We start from the raw sequence: 26,267 nt of genomic DNA on the forward strand, positions 1-26,267 counted from the left end.
GGAATAGAAGGATACAGCCAGTGGAGTGGGAAGAGGAGGACTTTTAATTTTACACTTCCTGTGATTTTTCTCCCCAATTGTATTTGTCTTCTTATATTTTAAAAAGTTAATGAGTAAAAAAAAAAAAAAAATTTGTGATCAAAATCAAACAGGATGAGGCAGTAGAGACATTTTTAGCAGATCTATAAAATTTCCTAGAACTTTAGTATTTCTGAGCATTAGTCTCTGTTAGTATGTACAATGTTTGCTGATATCAACTGTCAGTTGAATTTAAAACTTTTTTCCCTCTTTTGTCCCGAGAGACCAGAAGCTGGTGAAGAAGCCATCAGCCAGTGGAGGCTGGACTCAGCCCTCAATTCATGGGAATTCTGGGGGTGCTTTGTTTTAGGTGATTCAACTAGATTGCTCATTCAGAGAGAGAGAGGATGTCTCCCAGGGACACACTTAGCTACAGGTACCATGGGGGAGAGCCAGCTTTGTCAGCTCTTCTGTGTTCTCACCTGCAGGAACTTCACCTCAAAGCTGAGTCCCTGGTAGTCTCCCTTCCCCCTCCTCCCTCACCTCCTTTTCCTCTTCCTCCATTGCTGGCCACACCTGGCATAAAAGCATATGTGTTCTGAGGGACACTGTTTATTGTGTGTGCTGCCCTCCCTCTGATAAGGACCTTTGATCTGGCTCAGCGAAAGCCGTTTGGAAAAGTCAGTTTCCCTTGTCCTTGCTGACCAGGGCCAGGATCCAGCCAGACCTGGCTTGGGGTTGAAGCCGGTGAGTGAAACATAGCTCCTTTCTTCTCAGCTGTATTTGTATTCCTTTTAAGAAGCTCCATGCTCCCTGCAGCCCTTGAAGTCTTCTCCTGACTCGGCTGTGCGGCACAGATACGGCTTCAAAGGGAGAGAGAACAGTGTTCAAAGGAAGCAGAGCATAAATGCCTGTTCCCGCTGCAGGCAGGGCACCTCCGGTCCTGGCTTCACACACCTCTAGAAGGCTTTCCGGCTTTGCTCAGGAAACACTTTAACTGGGTATCTTTGGCAATTCTGTCACAGGGTAAAAAACCCTCCCTGGTTAGGAATCAGATCAAAAAGGCTTTGGGGAATAATGAGAAATGGAGTCTTTCTAGTGTGACGTAGAAGCACTATTATTTGCTATTGCTGTTTAAAGAGATGATGATTTCTCAGATTGTACTGGGAGGTAGGAACTATAATTATAGACAAGAAAACGGAAGTGTAAGAGAAATTGTTACCTGCCCGAGGTGTTGAGCCCGTGTCTGATGGGTTTCTAGGACGGTGCTTGCTCCCACAAGCCTGTCGCAGGGGTCTGGCCGCACTGCCCAGGGCACACACCGCTGGCTCTGGGTGGGCTACTTACACGGTCTTCTCCACCGACAGCTTTGCATTTCAAGGAGAAGAGGCCGCCAGCCCGTGTTTCGGGGCGGGACACCTTCGTGTTGGTTGTGGTGACGCATGTGGCGTGCCTGGGGCATGGTAATACTGGTACTGAGGCCTGTGTGTGTTTGCTTTTATTTGGCAGATTCTCAGCCTGGTCTGTGAGATGATGGGATTGGGAAACGGGCGTCGGAGCATGAAGTCGCCGCCCCTCGTACTGGCTGCCCTGGTGGCCTGTATCATTGTCCTGGGCTTCAACTACTGGATTGCAAGCTCCCGGAGCGTGGATCTCCAGGTGTTCTGTTTGTGTGGATGTCAGAGAGTATTTAAAGCTGCTGGGCAGTGGGGTCCAAGGGGTTTGCTGTTTATCACCACCTAAGGTGTTGCATGCTGTAATGCTCGCTGCGGGGCTCTGCATGTCCCCCCACCCAGCCCCCGGCCTGACGGCACGCCAGCTCTGCTCTTGGGTGAGAGAGGACCCCCTTGTGACTTCTTAGGATTGCTGCCAGGACATGCCTCTGCTTTTCCTGTGAGTTAACAATTTTCAGTCAAGCCTTTTGGGCTGGTTCTGGGAAGACAACTTGCGTTAAGTACCCTGCCCACAGCCCGTTCTGGTCCTCCAGTCCACAGTCAGAATCTAAGAGTGGTGTTGGTAATGCACATGGAGAACGGGCCTGAGAAATATGTTTTTAGAGGTACCAATCTTTATCAGCATCATTTACTGATAATAATAACTTTCTTTCCCATTCATTGCTGCCCGTCGTGGGTCAGGCAGTGCTGAGCAGTGACAGAGACTCTCGTTGACCGCAGTTTAGTCAGCCTCTGAGGAGCCTCCCTCGTGACTAGGCCTCCATCTTGGTCCCCCATCCTGTTTTTGACCTGCCCAGCGCAGGCTTAACAAAGAATCCCTCTAACTCATCCCTCCACCCCTGATACCTGAGCAAGGTCCTCATCCCTTATCTTTGATGTCTAGCCCTGGGCCTGCCTTTAGCAAGACTCCTGTTAGGCCAGTTTAGCAAGAATCTCCCCACCCTCTTAGTGCTTTTGCACCCACTGACCCCCTCACTCTGCTCGTTGGCTATAAATCCTCTGCTGTCCTTGCTGTGCTCAGAGTCGAGAACAGTTTCTCTCCCGACTGCAATAGTCATGACCCCTGTTGCAGTAGCCTTGAGTAAGGTTTTCCTTATCACTTTAGCAAGCGTCAGAATAATTTTTCTTTGAGGATATATTGCATACATTGCCTTCTTTTGTACACAGACTCTCTCAGGTTGGGATTTTACGTTCCCCATTTCACAGGTGGGCAAACTAAGGCTCGGAGAGGTTAAGGACGAGGGGAGCTGGGATGCCAACCCGGTCTTTCTGATGGCAGAGCTTGAGTTCTTAGCTGTGGAAATCCATCCCATAGGGGTGTTTTGTCCTCCTCTCATGCTTACCTCCCCACGGTGGCAGTGCTTTTGTCTGAGCTTCCGCTGGACCCCTGTTATCTGGGCAGATGGGGTCTTGGTGTGCAGAGAACTGAATCTGTTTTCAGAGATTGTGTCTTATAAAGAGTGCTTAAATGCTCTGTTAGTGAGGAAAAGGAACTAAATATTTCAGCACCAGCTCACGCCAGGTAAAGCATAAGCCATTTTACGTACAGGAAGACCTTGGCAATATCCCGAATTCAGTTCCAGACTGCCACAATAAAGCCAATAGCGCAATAAAACAAGTCATGTGAGTTTTTGTTTTCCCAGTGCATAGAGAGTTATATTTACACTATATGGTAGTCTGTTAAGTGTTCAATAGTGCTATGTCTAAAAAGTACATACTTAACTTAAAAATACTGCTGGGATTTCCCTGGCAGTCCAGTGGTTAAGACTTCTCGCTTCCAGTGCATGGGGTGTGGGTTTGATCCCTGGTTGGGGAACTAAGATCCCACATGCTTCGAGGCACGGCTAAAAAATAAAAAAATAAAAATACTTTACTGCTAAAAAATGGTAACCATCATCTGAGCCTTCAGGGAGTCATAGTAGTAACTTCAGTGATCATGACTGCAGATCATCATAACAAATACAATGTCCTTGCAGACGCGCATCGTGGAGCTGGAAGGCAGGGTCCGCAGGGCGGCAGCAGAGCGAGGGGCCGTGGAGATGAAAAAGAACGAGTTCCAGGGGGAGCTGGAAAAGCAGCGGGAACAGCTGGACAAAATTCAGTCCAGCCACAACTTTCAGATGGAGAGCGTCAACAAGTTATACCAGGATGAAAAGGCAAGACCTGCTTGGTTTTCCTCTTAATTCTGTTCTAAGTACCATTGATACCCTGTCGAATTCTCCTCAGTGGGAGGATAAGCCGCTGTGTGTGTATGTGGTGTAGTTACGTGGAATGAGCCTCTTAATCCAGCTTTGGATGTCTCCTCATATCGCCATTAGGCCCTGGGTGGGTTTATTGGAAAAACTTTTGCAGTGCTGATAAATGGGAGAAATGCAAAAGAACTGTCTTAGCAGCATGTTCATCCTCCTGTTACCTTTCTTCCTTACTTTCTACAAGTATGCATTAAGTACCTGCTCTGTGCCAGGCCTGTGCCGGATGCTTGTATCTCACAGAGGAATAGCATTTGTGCCCTTGAGTATCTCACAGTGAGAGGAGATGTAGACCTCCTAATATATACTAACAAAGAAAGAAGGGGACCCAAGAGTGCTGGTTTTTAAATTTAAAAAATACCAGATCCTGCACAGATTAAAAAAGGGGCTTCCCATTAGTGAGCGTATCTAAGCTTTATGTGTCTTGCTTTTTCTGGTTTTCTTGGGACTGTGTGACTCCACTTTCCTGTTTGTTAAATTGTATAATGGTGTGAGTCACTAATATCTTCCTTTCTAAAGTGCATCAAACTCACGACTATTTATTTCCTCGCAAGGTTTGACTATTTCCTACTAAAACCAAGTCCACATTCAAGATAATGGATCTCAGGATATGACCTCCTTCCAATAAATCAAGCATTTCACAGAGAGAGGCACACGGATTAGTAAGAGCCAGATCTGTGTAAAGTGCTACTAGTTATCAGATAATGAATCATTTCTAGATAGGGCCTCAGACTTTTCCTATGTAACTGGTTTAAAAGGTGAGAAGTGCTTTTTTTTTTTTTTTATTTGCGGAGTACTTTCTCATAGCCACAAATGTGTATTTCTTCCTTGGGAATTGTTCCAGTTTTAATGCTGTTATAGGAAAGTGCTCCCTGTAACTTTATAATAAAGTGCTTCCCTATAGGAAAGGTCTCCCTTTTTCTCATGTGTGGGTGACACTATTTGTGCTCCTGAAATCCCCTTTAACTGAATAGAATGGGACCTTGCCATTTCTCACAGTGTGTACACATGCTTAACCTCCTGAAGCACGCTTTGGGAGGCTGCAGAGTTTATTCTCAAGGGATAGAGTGGGCAGAAACTCCATCTGGGATTTGCAGGACGTACCGAGAAGGTCTCTGGTACTCTGGCCCTCTGCCCAGTTAGGAAGGAGGCCTGTGATGGGACCTGGGGAGTGTTGGGCTGGGAAAGGGGACCCAGCAGAGACCAGCAGCCTTGCCCCATTGGGCCTGGGCTGGACAGGGCAAGGTGGGAAGGACCGTATGTGCTATGGTCTGGGACCAGCCAGAGCAAGGTTTTCCCATCTGCAGGGAGGGAGGAAAAAGGAGGATGTTTTGTGTACCTGTCTGCCTGCCTCTCCACCCCTGTGTGTATGTGTGTCATTACCTGAAAATTTGACTCTTTTTTCTGTAGGAAGAATTGTCTTTTGTTGATACTCTGATTCTCTGGCCTTCTACATTTTGTTTTTAACTTTTTTTTTTTTTTTTGAAATGGTAGTGATAGAAGATAGAAGGGCTGTTCATGTCTCCATGTGATGTTTGGTTATTGCTTTTAACTGTCCTTGTTTTCTTAACCTCATCAGTCTCCCAAATGCCTCTGAAATTTTACTGGCTCGTGAAATCCAAAATTCTGGGAATGACTAATCTCTCTTTTCATACTCCTCCATGCTTCTGGATATTTTTGTGCATTGCACAAAGTGTGGGTGCCTGTTTGGGGTGGGGAGAAGCAAGAGCGACTGCAGGGTAATTTCTGCTCATGGGACCTTCTGCCTTGGCCTTGGTACGCTGAGGGGCTCCAGAGTCCTGTAAAACAGGTTGCAGGCAGCCGGGCTTCCCGTATCGTATGGGCGGAGTCCTCAGAGACTGCGCTGCTCAGAGCCATTTGTTCTAGCGAATTCATAGTAACACAGTCAATGAAGCTTCATCACCACAGGCAAGCCCTAGATACAGAAATGCTGGTTTATTGAGTGTAAGCTTTGGTGGGGATAAGCCTTCAGACTTGGAATTCTTTGAAATGTGATTGACCGACTGTTTCCTAGAAGCATCTGCCTCTATAGGAGGAAATGAGAGGGAACATCTCCCAGCCAGAAACCAGGTGACTGTTACACCTCGCTTCTGAACACTTCAGTTTTACGGCTTCTTTTTTAAAAAGGGGACATAATGCGGGATCTTAGCACTCCCACCCCACCCCCAAGTTCAAGAACTGTTTGAGCATCCAAGGGGAGGGAGGCTATTGTAGTCACAGTAAACATCTAACAGTGGATATTGAAAGTCGAGGAGCCCCAGTATAGAAGGTAAAGTACACATTTGAGAGACAGTCAAATAGCCGCTGGGAAAGGGTGAGAGTCCTTTCATTTGGAGTTTTAAGCTTTTATAGGAGATGTGATACAAAGTTCTTTTCATTTTGGGGGTAGGGATGGGGGCTCGTTTCTTAGCTCCAGGAGGATTTTTGCCGTAGTTTGGGGTGAGGGTGAATGGCATGGGGCTTCTGGCCAGGCAGCCCTGGGTTCAAATCCTTGTTTTCCTTAACTGTATGATTTCAGGCAAGTCAGTTAAGTTCCCTGGACCTGTTTTCTCAGCCGCCAAGTGGAAATAACAACAGAATCCCTTTTGCAGGGTGGCTGCAATGATTCAGTGTAATATTTATGAAGGGTTTATCACAGTGCCTGACATGGAGCAGAAGCCTGAAACGCGGTAGCTAGTATTATTACAGCTAGTCGTCGTGGTAGTAATGGTGATAGCATAGGGGTAGAGGTAGTAGTAAACCACAGCATCTGGAGTGATAATATTATTATTATTATTATTTTTTGGTATGGACTCTTCTTTTTTCTTCTAAATTAAAACCATGAAAACAGATTGTCCTGGCTTTCAGAAGAGATGAAGGAGGTGCTGGGGTGTCTGTTGGAGCCAAGCGCGAACAGCACAGTTGAGCCGTGCAAAGAGCACCAACAACAGCTGTCACACCAGCGACCAGAGCGCGTGTTTTGCAAATCTTTGCCAAGCCAGGGTTACGTTCAGCATTACACAGGAATTGTCTCCTGTCTTCCTCTCAGTAGCCTCATGAAGTTGGTGCTCATCGTACAGGGAGGGATCTGAGGTCCAAAGGGAGTTAGTGACTGTCACCTAGGATGTGACCTAGACCCTGGGTGGCCACCAGCGGGGCCTCCATCTCTGCCCCTGGCCTCCTTCTGCTCTGTGTAGGGCCCGATTCTCTGGGCCGCAGGGGGCCTCTCCAGAGCTCTCCATCACCTAAATCATGCAGGGGGCCTGGGTGTGGCCACAGAAGAAACCAGGTTGACCTGAGTTGATAGTTGTTAAAGCTGGGCGATGGGATCACTTTTCTGTCTCCTTGCTTCGAAAGACTACTGTTATTCCCGCTAGCTCTCCTTTGTCCCCAATTCCAAATTCTGAGGCAAAAAATAACCTGATTGTTTCAATCTGGCTGGGAAGTCCCCAGAGAAGTTGGGCTGGTCTGTCACCCCCAGTACATGACTCTGTTATCTATTTTTTTTAATCTTAGGAAGTTAGCACTCGTGCTTTGAATTGGAATGAGGCTCTTTTTCAGAATTTTAAAGACCCTACTGGTGGTCTAATAGTGATTCTCAGCTGTGGGAGGAGCTGGCTTGCTGGCACGTATGGGTGCAAATCTCACGTGACCTAGGGCGTTCCAACCTTGACCAACATCCCTACCTCAGGCTGGCATTGCTACTCTGCATGGGCATAAAAGTCCCCAAGTTGGGGGCTGGGTAGAAGCTTGAAAGCCGAACCTATCAGGGACAGTGTGGTAATGAAATTGATGCCTCGTTCGGGTGAACACTGTCTAACAATTCCCTGTGACGGTGGAAATGTTCCCTTTTTTTGCTCTGTGGTACGGTAGCAGCTGGCCCCATGTAGCTGTTGAATACCTAAAATGTGGCTAGTGGGACTAAGGAACTGAATTTTATTTAATTTTAACTAATTTAAAATTAGATAACCACATATTGGACAGCACAGGTTTGAACAGTAGAGACAGACCAAAAGTAAAACTAAACAAATGGGGCTGTCTCAAACTAAAAAAGCTTTTGCACAGCAAAGGAAATTATCAACAAGACCAAAGGCTGCCAGATGAATGGGAAAAGATATTTGCAAACTATGTATCTGATAGGTGTTAGTATCTAAAATAAGCAGAGAACTCATACAACTCAACATCAGAAAAACGAACCCGAGTAAAAAATGGGCAGAGGATCTGAATAGACTTTTTTTTTCAAGGAAGACATACAGATGGCCAACAGGCACATGAAAAGGTGCTCAACATCACTAATCATCAGGGAAATGGAAATCAAAACCACAGTGAAATATCACCTCACACCTGTCAAAATGGCTATTATCAATAAGACAACAAATAACAAGTGTTGGCAAGGAGGTGGAGAAAAGGGAACCCTCCTGCACTGTTGGTTGGAATGTAAATTGGTGCAGCCACTATGGAGAACCGTATGGAGGTTCCTCAAAAAAATTAAAAATAGAACTACCATATGATCCAGCAGTTCCACTGCTGGGTGTTTATCCTAAGAAAACAAAAACACTGATTTGAAAAGATATATGCACCCCTGTGTTCATTGCAGCATTATTCACAATAGTCAAGATATGGAAGCAACCTAAGTGCCCATCAGTAGATGAATGGATAATGAAGATGTGGTGTATACATACAGTGGGATACTATTCAGCCGTAAAAAAGAATGAAGTCAGGCTTCCCTGGTGGCGCAGTGGTTGAGAGTCCGCCTGCCGATGCAGGGGACACGGGTTCTTGCCCCGGTCCGGGAAGATCCCACATGCCGCAGAGTGGCTGGGCCCGTGAGCCGTGGCCGCTGAGCCTGTGCATCCGGAGCCTGTGCTCCTCAACGGGAGAGGCCACAACAGTGAGAGGCCCGCGTACCGCCAAAAAAAAAAAAAAAAAAAGTTGAATTGCTGGAGCAGAAGTTGGACATATATATTATTACATTTTTATTAGCTCTTTCCGCCTTGCTCACCAAATGTGGTCCTGCTGTTGTTGTCTTTTTCTTTCGGCACCTTCCTGGCCTGTTCCTTTTTCACCAGCCACAGCCCATTGGATGCAGGGAGAAGCCTGGTACAGTGAAGTGCACCCATTGCTAGGGCAGCGGGTGATCAGTCAGGTTCTCTGTCTTGATAATTTGAACCAAATCTCACAGACTGATCACTTGATGGTAAACACTTCAAATGAGACTTTAGATGATTCTTGGAGATTGAACTGTCATTTTCATTTTCTTTCTTTTCTGCATTCCTGTCTGTTGCATAAATAGGTGTGGTTGAGACTGTTTGCATAAATGCTATTATGCAAGTTAACTGGGTGGAAGCTCATTTCCTGAGTTATATATAAGTAGGGATATTCAGCTTTGTTTTAAAACAAAAAAATGATTGTGTATGAGTCAGGCTTAAGTAAATGTCAAAAAGTTGTCTTTTTCTTAATTATCAAAATGTTGTTGTAGACAATTTTGAAAATCACCTGTAATTCCATCACTCAGAGATTAACCACTGGGAACCTTCCACCCCCTTTTAAAAAATACACATTACACTCCAGCTTTTATAAATTATGGTTGCAGTCAAGCTTTTTAAATGTAGTGTGCCATGAAGATTGTAGATAAAGTGGGTTCTTTAAATGATAAACGTGTTTGAACACATGTAGTTTCCACACATCATTTAAAAAGACCCAGAAAAAAAAAAAAAAAAAAAAAAGACCCAGAAACTCTTGGCTTACTCTGCATTGTTACCTTAGGCGTATTGAGGTGACCCCCCCTTAGGTAGGAAGGCAAGGGTATAATTCCAGATAAGAGGATTCTTCATAAATGTTTGCTGAAGGGACTTCTGTAGACCGCCTTGGCGTCTAGTTGGCATGGGGACCATGTTTTGAGTGTGAAGGTCTGCGTTTGAGTCAGGTGAACAGGATTATACATGTGTTGTCCTGTTAGTTATTATTGGATAACAAATTGCCCCCAAACACAGTGGTTTAAAACCATGACAGACGTTTATTTTGCTCATAATCTGCACTTTGGGAGGGCCCAGAGGGAACAACTTGTCTCTACTCCACGCTCCACATTCTGGGGTGCTTTTTTTTTTTTTTTAATATTTATTTATTTATTTGGTTGCATCGGGTCTTAGTTGCGGAAGGCGGGTTCTTAGTTGTGGCATGCAATCTCTTAGTTGCGACATGCATGTGGGATCTAGTTCCGTGACCAGGGATTGAACCCGGGCCCCCTGCGTTGGGAGCCCGGAGTCTTATCCACTGTGCCACCAGGGAAGTCCCTTGAGGGGATATTTTTAAACCACCACATTTGTGTGGGTACAAATAATCCTCACATAAGCACCCAGTGAAATACTATTTTCTTTGTACGGGTGTGTAGGTGTATACCTATAAAACAAGTTTTTAAGGGTCTGGAATCAGAGCCCCAGGTTGTAGTTAGTTTTGGCAAAAGCTAATGGAGGGTCTCTTGTACAGGTCTGCGTGGACGCCTGAGGATGGCACAGAATGGTTGAATTCATTCTTTTCCTCTTGGCAGAATGCCAGTTAATGTTTGTAGGTCTGAAGGCTTACCAAGATCTTGGGTAGCCTCCAGACTTAGTTGCTGCCCTGTAGCCACGTGGTGGCCCTAAAGGCATTTGAGGGACTGATTACCTAATATCTGAGATGGTTGAGGGAGAAGTCTGGGAGACCCTGAATTACCGAGTAGCACTTTGTCCAGGGCAGGCTGAACGTCCTGCTGTTGTGTTCATTCTCACTTGCCGGAAGTGGGAGTCAGAAATAGCTTCGTTTGCCATAGTTTTGTTTGGGACGTTCTTTCTAGGACGGTTTCTTGCAGCCATTTGTCTGCTATGGCATATTGAGTCTTTTCACTTATTTGTTAAAATATGTAAATTAACACTGAATAGTGCAAAGAAAATCATTTGAGTAACATTTCATTTGTGGTGGAAATACGGTTCCTGTGTGGTTCCTGACCTAAAAGAAGAAAGATGGTGAAGCAGAAGAGTGGAAGAGGGGACGCTGGCGACACGTTAACTGTTTTGTGTCCAGGAAGAGGAAATCTTAAATAGAAGAGGCAGCTGGGAAGGTGGAGGGAGGACGGGCCCGCATTCCACTTGCCTTGGCCCCCCGCTGTCACCCACTTGTGTGACCTGCGCCCCCGTTGAGGTGGCCTGTCACAGCTGCCGGTTTGTCCTCTCTCGCACGGTGACGCGGGGCATGAAGGGGCTCTGGAAGGCGTTATTTGAAGTGTGTGGAGGGAAAATATCCTGTGTTTCTGGGGCTTTCCTGTTGTGAGTGACGGGTAGTGTGGGGGGGTGAGTGTTGGGGCCAGGAGAACCCCAGGTGTGTGCCTCCTGGTTCCTGTGTGGTGTTTGGACCTGGGCTGGGGCTGCTTCCCTCGGTCGCAGCAGCGTTGGTTTCTATGAGTGACTTCTGTAAGATTCTGCCTCTTGAAGAGGAAACAACGAGCGTTAAGAAGTCTGGCCTTTTGTCCTGCTTTAGAGTTCCCAAAATGCTTCCACACGTGTGAACACATGTCATTTCTCAACGTGCCAGCCTGGGAGACAGGCACTGTCACCTCTGAGATGGAGGCAAAGACTGACCCCCTGAGAGGTAACCCGGCTTGGGGGGCCTGCAGAGTGGCCGGCGGGGGCAGGGCTGGGCCCGGGCTGCTGGTTCTTTGCATCCGTTTGGCCTCACCACACTGAATTTTCAAACAGCAGGACACAGTTCTGAGTGTTCCAGTTTCTTCTTTCTGGGCCAGCCTTTCTTCCGTAGCTGGGAACAATGATGATTTTCTTCCAGACAGTGGGTTTTCTTAGGGAATCAGAGTGGACTTGTGCAGATAAAAGTAGTTTTTTTGATTTTTATCACCTTTTACCCCTGTGGTTGACTGAAGAATCAAGGGTTCTAAAATAGCTTTTCTGTTTTTATTCCCATTAGTTCTCCATGTCCATTTCTATCCATCTGTTCAGTATTTATTCTGCCAGGTGCTGGCCTTGAACCCTGTGGTGGACCAGGCCCGGCCCTTTGTCTGTGCACTTCCCGTCGAATGCAGCAGAAAGATGAGTTAATGGGTCTATCGGTGTCGATTTTTAAGCAGAAAGGATTTAGTACAGGGAAGCAGGTGACTATAGAAAGGTGGGAAGGTCTGGAGGAGCAGCCCCGGGCCAGGGACGGCTCCTGGGGCACCAGGCGGGACTGGCCCCAAAGGCTTGCTCCCTGTGCCCGACCTAGAGCTGGACGGGAGGCCGCTGCTGCCCCTCTAGCTCAGAGCCAGGGTCCCCATGCCTTGCTGCATTCTGCACCTCCAGCACCCTCACCCTGTTCAGCATTCCAGTCACAAGTGAACACCTCTGATCTGAATCTAAATCCTGCTGGGAACGAATCTGAAAAACGTGCATTAGCCTTTGCCATTCAGGAGGGCACAGTAAGTAAGAGCTACATGCTTCAGACGCCTAGTGCATCTTCCACCAGGCAGGTGGAGCGGGGTGTCTGCACGCTGTGTGAGTCACTGTGTGAGGAGAGCCGTCTCAGGTGTCACCTGGAAGCGACAGGTGAATGTGTCCCTCCCCGGGTGCAGGGACAGCACCTGGTGGCTGGGCGTAGAGAGAGTGGGGTTGGACGCAGAGTAGAGAGGGGTGCAGGGGTCCTAAGAAGAGGATCTTTTTTAAGTCACTAGGGGGTTTGCACTTGAGTTCGAGGACAGGGGAACCATCACAGGGTTCAAGCTGTAGATCAAGGCTGTCACATCAGACCTGGGGGTTTAAAGGCAGGCCCAGGCCCCTGGGGGAGTGTGCTTAGGGTAGGGAGCTGGGCAGAGAGGAGGCAGACCACTCAGGCATCTCTTGAAATATCTGATGCAAACATGTTGCTGAGCTGAATTGAGGTAGGAGTGGAATGAATTCTGTAAAGTGAGCATGTTCGAGAGACGGCCAGGAGGAAGAGTGGACAGGCCTGGGTGGCAGGTGGCATGGGGAGAGGGGAGGGACAGGTCTGCATAGAGGCAGAAAGGGGAAGCAGGTGAAAGCAATCCACCAAACATCTGTTTCCTGAGAAAAAGTGTTTCGGAAGACTCAGTGTTTTCAGGTAAATACTCTTAGTCTGCTGCTTGAATGTAGCCTTCAAAGACAGCTTTGTGATTAAACTCAAGTAATTTACCCCCCACCATTAAAAGGAAAAAAGAGTGTTTGTTAGGAGAAACCGCAAAACACATTTTCTGTGCCGTCCCTGCTTTGCAGGGAAGGCACCTGGGGTCTGTTGTGGTTGGTGCTGGACGTCAGGAGAAACTAAGGGAGAAGCTTACTTGGTTCAAGACCCAATGAGATGTCACAGTGCGTCCTGGGTTAGCTCCATGGGGAGGGGCGGTATCTTGCCTTCCGTCTGTGAATTGCCCCTGACCGTCTCGGATGAGCAGGTGGGCATGCGTTTTCTGTGCTCTGCTCTCCTGTGTCCACAGGCAGGGAAACAAGCCCTGCAAAGGTGCTCGCTCTCCGCTCGGCTTCTTCCTACAGGGAAGAGCCTTTCCACCAGCATCTCCGTGCTCCTCGGGAGCGGGGCGAGGGGCGCCCCCGGGTGGCTTTTGTCTGGTTCTCCCCTCCTCACACTTCCCCAACCCTCTGTTCTTCTAACCCAGCGCTGCAGGACGGCCGTTGATGTGAAATACAAAAAGGGTCTTTGACCAGCTGTCTTTGCACGTATTCCCTTTGGTGCTGATGAGTGAGATCCGCTGTTTCTTGTTTAAAACAGTGTGGGATGTGTTAGGAGCGCTGGCCTGCAGCCCTGGATCCATGCACTTAGTTCAGTTTTCTCTCTAGTCCCCCAAGTGTCTGTGTACACCCTGCTTGCGGAAAGTTAGAACTTCCAAACTGTGGCCTCTCCCACGGGGAGGGCGAGTTGTTGGGATTCCCATTTGGGAACAGGAAAACCGGCGCCGCGGAAGGGGCTGAGCCCGGCTCCTCCCGCGCCTGTGCGGGTGGGTCGGGAGGAGGCTGGACCCCACGCTGCTGGCGGCAGGGGCGCTTCCAGGCCGGTTAAGGACAGCCAGGGAGCGATTGGATTGCTGAGGCCGTACGTGCTGCCATCAGTGCTTTTCTCCCACTGAGAGCACGGAGGGAAGATTTTCCCAGCTCCAGCCCCTGTGTGGGGCAGCTCTCCAGTTGTGCCTGTCCTGGTGAGGGCTGGGCGCGGTGCTGAGGAGGGGCACCCCAAGTGGGCTGCTCCAGGGGAAGGGCTCCAAGTCCCCTGGCAGCTGATGACAGACCATCAGGGGTCTGCGCGCTGAGAAGGACGCCCGTTCCGCCTGAGAGCCAGCTGCTAGACAGGCGGCAAAGAACCATCTGGGGTTCCTGCTGCCTGCCCTGTTTGGGTCCTCCTGGCAGTTCTCTGTGACCAGGTCATGGTGGGCCTAGAGGCTGGGCGGTCCTGTGACATGGGAGGCAGTTACCCCCAGGTTCTCAGTGAGGGCAGTCTCAGTTTGCTCCCACCCCTCCCCTCCCCTCCCCGTCCTCTCCCCTCCTCTCCCCTCCCCTCCCCTCCCCTCCTCTCCCTTCCTCTCCCTTCCCCTCCTCACCCCTCCTCTCCCCTCCCCTCCCCTCCCCTCCCCTCCTCTCCCCTCCCCTCCCCTCCTCTCCCCTCCCCTCCCCTCCTCTCCCCTCCCCTCCCCTCCTCTCCCCTCCCCTCCTCACCCCTCCCCTCCCCTCCCCTCCCCTCCCCTCCCCTCCCCTCCTCTCCCCTCCCCTCCCCTCCTCTCCCCTCCCCTCCCCCCCTCTCCCCTCCCCTCTCACCCTCCTCTCCCCTCCCCTCCCCCTCCTCCTCTCCCCTCCCCTCCCCTCCTCTCCCCTCCCCTCCCCTCCTCTCCCCTCCCTCCCCTCCTCTCCCATCCCCTCCCCTCCTCTCCCCTCCCCTCCCTCCTCTCCCCTCCTCTCCCCTCCCCTCCCCTCTCCTCCCTCCTCTCCCTTCCTCTCCTTCCCCTCCTCACCCCTCCTCTCCCCTCCTCTCCCCTCCTCTCCCTCCCCTCCTCTCCCCTCCTCTCCCCTCCCCTCCCCTCCTCTACCCTCCTCCTCTCCTCTCCCCTCTTCTCCCCTCCTCTCCCCTCTTCTCCCCTTCTCTCCCTCCCTCCTCTCCCCTCCCCTCCTCTCCCCTCCCCTCATCTCCCCTCCCCTCCTCTCCCCTCCTCTCCCCTCCTCTCCCTCCTCCCCCTGCTCTCCCCTCCCCTTCTTTACCCCACTCCTCTCCCCTCCTCTCCCCTCCTCTCCCCTCCCACCCCTCCTCTCCCCTCCTCCTCCTCCTCTCCCCTCCTCTCCCCTCCACTCCCCTCTCCCTCCCCTTCTCCTCCTCTCCCTCTCCCCTCCTCTCCATTCCCTCCTCTCCCCTCCTTTCCCCTCCTTTCCCCTCCTCTCCCCTCCCCTCCCTTCATCTACCCCTCCTCCTCTCCTCTCCCCTCCTCTCCCCTCCCTCCCCTCCTCTCCCCCCCCTCCCCTCCCCTCCCCTCCTCTCCCTTCCCCTCCCTCCCATCCCCTCCCGTCCCCTCCTCTCCCCCTCCTCCTCTCCCCTCCCCTCCCCTCCCCTCCCCTCCCCTCCTCTCCCCTCTTCCCCTTTCTTCTCCCCCTCCTTCCCTCATGTCCAGTGGACAGTTTTCGTGTAGACATGTGTTCTCTTGAGGATATACCTAGCAGTAGAATTACTGGATCATATGATAACCGTTCAGCTGTTTGAGGAGCTGCCAAATTGTTTTCCTCAGCGTCTACACCATTTTACACTTCCCTCAACTTGGTCTGAGGGTTCCACGTTCTCCACCTCCTTGCAGTACTTGTTATTTTCCTTTCGTTCGTTTGTTTTTCTTGTAGCCATTCTAGTGTTGTGAAGTGGTACCTTCTCATTTTGATTTGCATTTCTCTAATGACGCTGAGCATCTTTCATGTACTTTTGGCCATCTGTGTATCTTCTTTGGGGAAATGTCTATTCAAACCCTTTGCCTACCTGTTTCTTTTTACTTAATTGAATGTAACTGCTAGAGAATTCAAAATTCCCATATCTGACTGACATTATGTTTCCCTTGGGTAGCATTGCTTTGGGAGATTTTGAAACTGATGAGGGGTAAAAAAACTCCCGTGCATACTTCATATTCTTCCCTTCATTCTTAATGTCATTCACACGGTCACGAAGCTTAAACTCTTCTTTTTGAGGTTCATCTCCCAGAGCATTAACAGGAATGTCATTACAAAGAAGTTATCCAGGCACCTGATCGCGGGGGGGTTGACAAGGGCTAGATTGTTTGAGGGTCATCTTAGTAAGGCTTAAGATGGACCCACATCTTGAAAACAGGTTGGTTATTTTAATGAGCCAAACAAGCACAGCAGTAAAGGTCACCTTCTCTTTTCTATAACGTGATGAGCCTCACACTTCCAGTGAGCTTTTCAAAGTTAGCATTTTAACAGATTCAGTCATTTGTGTCTTACTGAGCTTTTCAGAACATGATAATCTACTGTAGATTTATTGTTTTGGAAATTTACTATGACGCGTTGAGGTTATTTTCTTAGGAATCTAATGGAGAAATAGTTTGATCAAATATACTTATTTCCTGCCTAGAGTAGAATGGTTATAATACGTTTGTTTGTGGGTGATTCCTTCCGAGGTGTTCTGAGCTTAGTGTGCAGTTAAACTCTGGTGGCACTTCCTTGTCTGCTGCTGAGAGTTTCCAGGGGACGGGTCACACACACCAGGAAGTACAACTCCCCCAAAGTCTCTCTGCACCAAAATGCGAAAGTCAGCTGGGTTGTTTAGAGTACAATACGTAATTCATTTAAAAATAATTTTGTTTAATGCAGGTGTTTCTTCCTTTATATTGAACCCCCCGAAAAGCTAGAAGCATTTTCCTAAAAATGATTCAAGATTTTCAGTAAATATAAAACTGCAGATATAAAGATATTGCTGGCATTTTATGGTTCTTTTCTCATTTACTTACGTGGAGACTGTATTTTTCCATGCATCCTTAAGTAGGCGGGGAAGATAACTAAAATGTATTTTGTTTGGAAGAATAAAGTCACGTGGGAGACAGAAATATCTTCAGATGTTTCAAATTGCAGCAATTCCTGAGCCCTCAGGCAGTTGCAAACTCTAATAAGAATTTTTTGGGTGGGGCTGAGGGGAATGAGTGGAGAAGGGGCAAGTAAGATTGCCATAATTGTTGTAGAAATGACTTGCCCAGGAGAGACTGGCTTTCAAGATTATCAGCGTGTAATCATTTAAGTGCTCCTTTTCTTTTTTTTTACATCTTTATTGGAGTATAATTGCTTTACAATGGTGTGTTAGTTTCTGCTTTATAACAAAGTGAATCAGTTATACATATACATTTGTCCCCATATCTCTTCCCTTTTGTATCTCCCTCCCTCCCACCCTCCCTATCCCACCCCTCTGTGGTCACAAAGCACCGAGCTGATCTCCCTGTGCTATGCGGCTGCTTCCCACTAGCTATCTACCTTACGTTTGGTAGTGTATATATGTCCATGCCTCTCTCTCGCTTTGTCACAGCTTACCCTTCCCCCTCCCCATATCCTCAAGTCCATTCTCTAGTAGGCTTGTGTCTTTATTCTTGTCTTACCCCTAGGTTCTTCATGACATTTTTTTTTTAAATTCCATATATATGTGTTAGCATACGGTATTTGTCTTTCTCTTTCTGACTTACTTCACTCTGCATGACAGTCTCTAGGTCCATCCACCTCATTACAAATAGCTCAATTTCACTTCTTTTTATGGCTGAGTAATATTCCATTGTGTATATGTGCCACATCTTCTTTATCCTTTCATCCGATGATGGGCGCTTAGTCCATCTCCAGGCTATTGTAAATAGAGCTGCAATGAACATTGTGGTACATGACTCTTTTTGAATTATGGTTTTCTCAGGGTATATGCCCAGGAGTGGGATTGCTGGGTCATATGGTAGTTCTATTTGTAGTTTTTTAAGGAACCTCCGTGCTGTTCTCCATAGTGGCTGAACCAATTCACATTCCCACCAGCAGTGCAAGAGGGTTCCCTTTTGTCCACACCCTCTCCAGCATTTATTGTTTCTAGACTTTTTGAAGATGTGAGATGATATCTCATTGTGGTTTTGATTTGCATTTCTCTGATCCTTTTATTTTTCTGTTCTGTCTCAGCACTGTCGTGCAGAGGGAAGGTGGTTTGGACACCCATGCGAGGTGGGAACTGAAGTGTGCTGTTCAGTTGTGTTAAATACATTCATATTGCTGTGCTGCAAATGTCTGGAACTTTTTCGTCTAGCAACACTGAGCCTTTACGCCCATTAAACCCTAGTCCGTCCCCTCCACCTACCCGTCCCCCCCTCCTCCCCTCCCCCACCCTTGGCAGCCACCTTTCTACTTCACGTTTTCATGATTCCATCTGCTTTAGACACTGCTTGTGAATAGAATCATACAGTACTTGCCCATCTGTGACTGGCTTAGCCTGATGTCCTCAAGGTTCACCGGTGGTGTAGCATGTGACATTCTTTCTTTTTAAAGGCCATGTTCTCTTCCACTGTATGTATATGCCACATTTTCTTTATCCATTCATCCATTGAGGGACACCTGGGTTGCTTCGATTCTTGACTAGTGTGAATAGTGCTGCCTGTGAACATGGGTGCAGATATCTCTTCAAGATCCTGCTTTGTGTTCTTTTGAATATATACCCCAAAGTGGGACCGCTGTGTCTTAGGGCGATCTTTTGCCTTTTTTTTTTTTTTTTTTTTTTTTTTTTTTTTTATGGTACGCGGGCCTCTCACTGTTGTGGCCTCTCCCGTCGCGGAGCACAGGCTCCGGACGCGCAGGCTCAGCGGCCATGGCTCACGGGCCCAGCCGCTCCACGGCATGTGGGATCTTCCCGGACCGGGACACGAACCCATGTCCCCTGCATCAGCAGGTGGACTCTCAACCACTGTGCCACCAGGGAAGCCCTCTTTTGCCTTTTTAATTGAATGTGTGCAAACCTTGTCTGAGAGTAGCAGGACCTGCGAGCTGTGTGAATCTGATTCCCCGCTGGCCCACGCAGAATGTCCATAAACACTCTTCTTGATGATCTCTCCGTGAGAGATTAACTGTACAGATAGTATCACTGTGACTTCTTTCCTGTTGTGCCAGGAAATGTTCCACATGCTCAGACCTCCTGAAATAAACACCGGAATCATTTGGCCAGATTGCACAGCTAGGCACTCACCCCTGGAAACACCTTCCTCCAGAAAGCTCCATCCAGGACGGAGGGCCGGACAGAGAGGTCCAGGAGGAAACAGAGGCACAGAAGGGTGAAGGCGGCGTGGTTGTCATTGTTCTCCTTTACCCAGGAATGAGACAGCAGCCTGTCTCCAAGTTACGGCCAGCAGGTTGACAAAACCTTGTTGATTATGACACAGTAAGAAACTTCCATGTTATGGCCCAGTGTGCACCTCTGTGTGTGTGTCCAGAGAGCATCACTCACCTGTGTGACGCGTGTTGGTATTTAACGTTCCGGTCCCCTCTGCTTCAGGTGCTTGTTTGCTTTTGCACCGGGTACAGTCACGGGATCGTTGTCCTGCTGGGGTTCACACCCCGCTTTGGCAAGTACGCAGTAAGGAAGAGTTCCGTGTCTGGGGCAGACCTGCCGGGCTCGGGCTCTGCCTGTTTGCTCTTGAGAAGGCCACGTGACCTTGAGTCTCTAAAGTCCACTGTGCCTCAGTTTCCTGTCCCCTACAGTGGGATCATATTGTGCCCCCCTCACACAGCTGGTGTGAAGAGCCATGGGGCCATGGATGTGGGGCGCCCAGAGCGGCACCTGGCCCCACACTCACTTTTCTTACTTTTTACTGTTGTTCACTGTTATCCCGAGGCCTGTGTTGCTTCTTCCTCCTCTGTTGTCAGCATTCCCAGCTTTGTGTAACTAACTGGGAGTTAGTTCCTCTCCATCCTTGGAGCTCGCAGGGTCTGGATAGAAGGTCTTAGAACGTCAGAAGTTAAAATGGATCGGGAAGTTTCGCAGGCGGAGCGGTCGCTGAACCCCCGTTTCTTTTCCCCATCAGCCGTGCTGGAACTCAGTTTGCCTTCTGACTGAGACAGGGCTGCACCTGGGCTCCCCCAGAGAAAGGCCGGAGTTGCTGCTTCAGCCGGCGCGGAGCTGAAACAGGGCCGGGGAGCCGCCCGCCCGCCCCTTGCTTGGGTCGCAGGCGGGTGCTGGGACACAGGTGCTCATCTCTCCGCAGGCGCAGAGGGCTCACAGCCCAGCGTGGGAGGGGGGCCGCTCCCCACCCTTTCTTCCACAGGCGCATCTGTCAGGGCTCTTCTGAGTTGTCAGGTTGCCAGTGTTTCATTATGTGATTATCTTCCTTGCAGGCAGTTTTAGTGAATAACATCACCACCAGCGAGAGGCTCATCAGAACCTTGCAAGGTGAGTTCCACTCCCCCCAGACATCAGGCCTGTTAGGAGAAACCCACCTTTCCTCGGTCCTTTTCTAGGGTCGCTTAGTGCAGTCTAATGATGGGTGGTATTACAAGTCATTGGGTAACCTTTACTCTTTTTGCCTAACTATGTTTCCTTAAAGAGCTTTTCCTTTTCTGAGTTTACTGAATACATTGCAGGCTGTTACGTAGAGAATTCAGATTCTCATTTTGTGATACATTATGAAATATATGTGTGTGTGATCTGTTTTATATATGTATATATATATATGGTATATGTATGCTCTCTTTTCATTAGGTCACCCAGAAATCAGATTTCCTTCATGAAATTTATATAAAAATGATCCAGCCTAGTTTAATTCCATTTCTTGGCTATTCTTATTCAGTTTGGCAGCCAAGGTTTTTCTTTGGGCCCTTCTGAAGCCGCCGGGGGAGGCAGGGATGGGGTGAAGCCCCTCTGTGAGGTGTGACCGGAGGGGTCACAGGGTCCAGTGCAGCCTGAGAACCTGATGAAAGGAGCACTGGGGCCTCTGATCCCTGACCTGACCCTAGTCTCACCTTTGCCCCTAGTTAAACTCCATCAGTGCCCTCAGCCTCAGTTTCCACCTCTAAGGCGGGAAGGTCAGTCTAGAACTGGGCTGTCCAGAATTGTAGCCACAAGCCCCCTGTGGCCAGTGAACATTTGAAATGTGGCTCATGGGACAGAAGAACTGGATTTTTAATTTTTGTTTAATTTTCGGCAATTTAAATTTAAAACTGATGCTTGACTCAGTTATTGGGAAACTTAAGTATCTTCGGGACAACTTGGGCATACCAATATCCTTTTTAACTGTAAATTTTATGAAATCTAAATTCAGATCAGATCAAGAATTCCCAATTCCTGTTTAACATCTGAATTGAGATGTGCTATAACTGTAAAATACACACCAGGTTTCAAAGACTTAGTATGAAAAAAAGAATATAAAACATCTTATTCATAATTTCTTACATTAATTCTATGTTGCCATGGTAATATTTTGGATCTGTTGGGTTAAATGAAATATATTATTAAAATTAATTTCACCTGGTTTTATTTACTTTTTAAAAATGTGGTTGCTAGTAAATTTTAAGTGACCTGTGTGGTTTATAATATTATAGTTCTGTTTGACAGTGATGGTCTAGAATTCTAGTTCCAGATCAGCTTCTAAGAATATTAATAGGGGAAACTCAGAGATTCACTAAGTTTAAATGTGTTGCTTGACTGCCAGGGGCTTCTCAGAGCTGATGATCTGCTGGTCCGTCCTCAAGTAGGGCACAACAGCCTGCAGCCTTTGCTGTACTTAGTATTTTTTTTTTTTTTTTGGCGGTACGCGGGCCTCTCACTGTCGCGGCCCCTCCCGCTGCGGAGCACAGGCTCCGGACGCGCAGGCCCAGCGGCCATGGCTCACGGGCCCAGCCGCTCCGCAGCATGTGGGATCCTCCCGGACTGGGGCACGAACCCGTGTCCCCTGCACCGGCAGGCGGACTCCCAACCGCTGCGTCACCAGGGAAGCCCTGGACTTCGTATTTTGAACGGCTTTAATCAGGTGTGATTGACGTACAGTAAACTACACATATTTAAATTTCACAGTGTGACAGAAGTTTTGACGTAAACGTACGGTTGAAGAAACCACCAGAAAATCAACACAGTGAACAGATCCGTCAGCCCAAGAAGTGTCTTTGTGCCCCTGGGTAATCCTCCCCAGGCCCCTCTGATCTGCTTTCCGTCCCTCTTAGATGAGTTTGTAATTTTTATAATTTTGTACACATGGAATCAGACGGCCTATACCCTTTTTCGTCGGGCTTCTTGGACGCGGCATAATTATTTTGAGATTCACCCGTGCTGTTACGGCTGCCATAGTTCATTCCTTTTCATTGCTGAGGAGTATTCCATCGCCCCATGCTCGGTTTGATTATAGAATTTTTTTTTTTTAAGTTAGGTCTGTTGAAGTATAATTTACACATGATAAAGTTTACCCATTTGCAGTGTACCTTTCTGTGTGTTCTGACACATGCACCGTCCCCTGGATACCAGAGTCAAGACACAGCTTGTGTCTGTCACTCCAGGAAGCCCCACCCACACCTGCCCTCACCTCAGCCTCAGGCACCCAGCGACCAGTTGTCCACCCCTGTAGTTTTGTCTTTTCAAGCATGGCATATAAATAAGTGCTTTTGAGATGCATCTCTGTTGCTGTGTGTATCAGCAGTTCATCGAATCCTTCACTTTTATTTAATTTGATCCCCCCCTCCTGCCCCCCAGAGAGCCTTGTAGGTCTAGGGTTGTGAGGACAGACCTTGGGGAAACTCCAGTGTCTGTCCAGGGCCGTGTTTCAGGCCCTCGTTGCTGCCCTCGGCCCGTTCTGACGTCCCCTTTGTGGCAGCTTTTCCTTCTACCCCCCAGCTTGGCTCTTGGTCAGTGAGCTGCTGCTTTTTTTCTACAGAGCTTTTCCGAGCCAAGTCATCAGGGCAGTGGTGATGTGGCTGATGGATTTCCTCAAAGAAAGCTGTTGTTTCCCAGATAGGAGGGTCAGTGACTAAGTGCACATGGGGCCTCAGAGAATAACTGGGCTGTGACCAAATGACAGGATGCTGGCAGGTATCCTGGTAGCTGAGAACAGGGGGTGCAGCAGGAGTGGCTGCTTATCTGACTGGATGTCGAAATTAGTGTTTCACAGATCGAGGGATACGTCTTCTGGGGGCAGGAGACACAGTGGCGTGTGTGCCCTTGTGGGACAGTTCAGGGTTTATGATGTCTAGGAGAGAAATAGGTGGTTAGAACCTCCTGGTGCATTGTAAGGGTTGCAGGTCAAAAAGGAGATTTAGGAGAGATGTGTGAAAAGGAATCAAGGTGCTGGTTCCCATAGGATTGCACATCTTCTGGGCCGCTTCCAGGGCTGGGGTTGGGGAGGTTCCTGGGGAGGGGCTGTGCTCTCATCCCTTCCTCTTTCCCCTCCTTATTCTGTTGGTGCCACGGCCCATTGTGGGTGGGTTTTGGTGTGTCTGCTGTTGTCAGGATGGCCATGCCGGTGCCCTGTGTGATTTCGTGTCCTCCTCTCGGTTTAGACCAGTTAAAGGCCCTGCAGAAGAATTACGGCAGGCTGCAGCAGGATGTCCTTCAGTTTCAGAAGAACCAGACCAACCTGGAGAGGAAGTTCTCCTACGACCTGTAAGTGTGTCCACATCAAGTGTGTGCCACTCGGGGGGCTGACGTGTTTTAAGCGGAGGGCGGTGGACGGGGTGCAGCATGGTCTCCACTGGCCTTTTCTGTTATGGAGCATATAGGTCTCTGAGGAGAAGGTTCAGTCCCTGCTAGGAGTCATGTCCTTTAGACATAATGCATTTTATTTTTTAAGTGTCAGCAGTGCTTCGGAAAGCCCTGGAGAAGTGTTAGCCAGTGGGCTCCTCATACAAGAGGGCAGTTCTCCTTAGCAAGAAATGACTTAACTCAATATACCTGAAAATATGTAACTGAGAACTCTGTAAAGCGCAGGTGTGCTGGTTAAATCAATAGTCTAAAGCCTTTAAAAATGTGTTCCAAAAGTGCTCAGAAGTGACCTAAGTCAAACTCATAGACTAAAAGGAGTTTGGAATAATAATATAATGTATCACTGGGTGTTGGCATTGTGGGCATTTTGTTTTCTTGAGACTTTTAAGTGTCTTTCCAAATTTTTGCAGTGAGAATGGAGTACTTTTATTTTTTTTTAGCTTTATTGAAGTATGATTGACAAATAATCATTGCATGTATTTAAGGCATAAAAACATGATGTTTTGATATACCTATACATTGTGAAATGATACCCCCAATCAAGCTAATTAACCATCCATAGTCTCCCATCTTTACCTTTTTTGTGTCTATGGTGAGAACACTTGAGATCCACTTTCTTAGCAAATTGCAAGTATAAAACACATTATTATTAACTGTAGTCACCATGCTGTACATTAGATCTCTAGCGTATGGTTAGGACAATCTGTTTTAAGCTGATGACTTTAGTCGCGTACAAAAACTCTACACTTTACATATCACAGTCCTTCTGTGGTCAAAACAAAGCAATAAACTTTTTAAAAGTTGGGCTAAACCCATTAGTAAGATAGTAAAAACCAGTTTAGAGGGTAGCAAGTAAAGTTGTAGTCTATGTATTTTTCTCCCATTTTCTTCATAGCAACAGTATAACTCAAGTACAGGGACTTTGGGATTCTGAGACAACCAGCTCCCCTAACTCCACCCTCTTTTTTCTTTGACTTCTATTTAGTCCCTGTCCAAGTTCATACAGAGTGTTTACATAATTGCAGTTGCCATTAAATTTTTTAATCATTTTTTTACTTTCTTGCATTATGTGTATTGAAAAATCCATTTTGTTTCCAAATATTAAATACTGCATAATGTGGAGGTACCAAATTCAATTCACCATTTCCCAATTGGATATTTAGATGAATTCTAAGCTTTGGTTATTATACATTGGCCTGACATCAATACATATAACTTTTAAAAGTTATTATTTTGGATTATTTCCTTCTAAAAAAGACTGGATTGTAGGTTTAGTGTGTCAGTTGGTATAAATCGCCAAATTGCCCTCTGAAAGGATTTTAGCCATCTGGTCAACAGCAGTGTAGGTGACCTCACACCTCCTCATAAGGATTCTGATGTCCTTCCACTCACCATGATATCCTTCTGATCACTTTAAAACTAAATACTACTAAAACCAGGAAGCCTCAAATACATAAATATGCAAAGGACATGTGCAAACAATGCAAAGGAAATGTCATTAGAAAACATGCATATGGAACCTTCTTCAGCTAAGCCAGTGGCTCTCAGTGGGTGGCAGTTTTGCTACCAGGAGACCTTGGGCAAGGTCCCAAGACATTTTTGGTTGTCACAACTCAGAGGAGGTGTTACTGGCATATCGTGGGTAGAGGACAGAGATGCTGCTACATCCTGCAAAGCACAGGGCTGCTCCCACAACAGAGTGTTTATCTGGCCCAGGGCACCAACAGTGCCCAGTTGAGAAACCCTGAGTTAGGCTGGTAGTCACTGGAAAGCATTCAGACCAAAGTGAAGTGCTCCGGTCTTCTTATTCATCCTTGAAAGATACCTTAACACACATATTTCCCTTCCATTGATTGAAATACAACAAGCCGTTAATGGCCTCACTTGATAAATGCTGACCCAGAAGATTTTGAACTAGCTGGAAATCGGCCAGGACCCAGTGACAAGGAGGGCAGCTCTGCTCCCATATAGGAGTGTTCAGACAGGCAGTGAGCAGAATACTCAAACCTGGTGGCCATGCGTGCAGGATGCACTCTTTTTCTCTCAGGAAGTTGATAGGTAAATTGAAAAAGCTGACTGACTGCATCTGTTTTACTAGTTGTGCCCAAAACCTTGTACCAGATAGAGGATGCTTCCCATCCTCTATCTGATGTGTATAAAACGTTGAAAGCTGGAATGAGTTAGGTTTTCTTAACTTTCTCTGGTTATAGACCCTTTGTGAGAATTCGATGAAAGGTGTAGACTCCTTGTTAGCAGTTTTATACATGGATGTATACACAAAGTTGCATGTTCAATTTGAGGGACCGCTGAAGCATACCTGCATGCCCTCTTCATTATGTTTCCTTAGGCTCCTCTCGGCTGGGACAGTTTCTCAAGCTTTACTTACTTTTTATGGTCTGGATTATTTTTTATTAGTTTTGAGGAGTACTGGTCAGGTATTTTGTAGAATGTCCTTCAGTTGGGACTTATCAGATATTTTTCTCGTGGTGAAACTGGGGCAGCACATTTTTGAGAGGAAGGTCACAGAGGTAAAGTGCTATTCTCATGGCTTCACATCAGTACGTGCTATCAGGATGACTTATCACTGTTGATCACCTGATTGAGGTAATGTTTATCAGGTTTTTGCACTATAAAGTTACTCTGTTTTTTTCTCCCTTTATGCTGTCATCTTTGGAAGAAATTCACTGTGCTTAAGCTACACTTAAAGATTGTGAAGTTATGCTCCACTTCCCCAAGGATGGAGTGTCTACACAGATTATTTGGAATTTTCCTGCACAGGAGATTTGACTCTTCTTCTTATCTGTCTAATTATTTATCTCAGTATGGATTCATG

General features: G+C 47.5%; 1 protein-coding gene across 1 annotated transcript in view; it reads left to right on the forward strand.

The window, feature by feature from the left end:
• Nucleotides 1-1,548: 1,548 nt before the first annotated feature.
• GOLM1 (golgi membrane protein 1) overlaps nt 1,549-26,267 on the forward strand; it is a 41,121-nt gene continuing 16,402 nt past the window's right edge. The window contains exons 1-4 of the mRNA XM_065879558.1: nt 1,549-1,677; nt 3,449-3,628; nt 20,086-20,140; nt 23,233-23,335. Coding sequence (XP_065735630.1) covers nt 1,549-1,677; nt 3,449-3,628; nt 20,086-20,140; nt 23,233-23,335 — 467 coding nt within the window. The remainder of the gene's footprint in view (nt 1,678-3,448; nt 3,629-20,085; nt 20,141-23,232; nt 23,336-26,267) is intronic.

This window comes from Phocoena phocoena, chromosome 6, assembly GCF_963924675.1.
Source record: "Phocoena phocoena chromosome 6, mPhoPho1.1, whole genome shotgun sequence".
Taxonomy (NCBI): domain Eukaryota; kingdom Metazoa; phylum Chordata; class Mammalia; order Artiodactyla; family Phocoenidae; genus Phocoena; species Phocoena phocoena.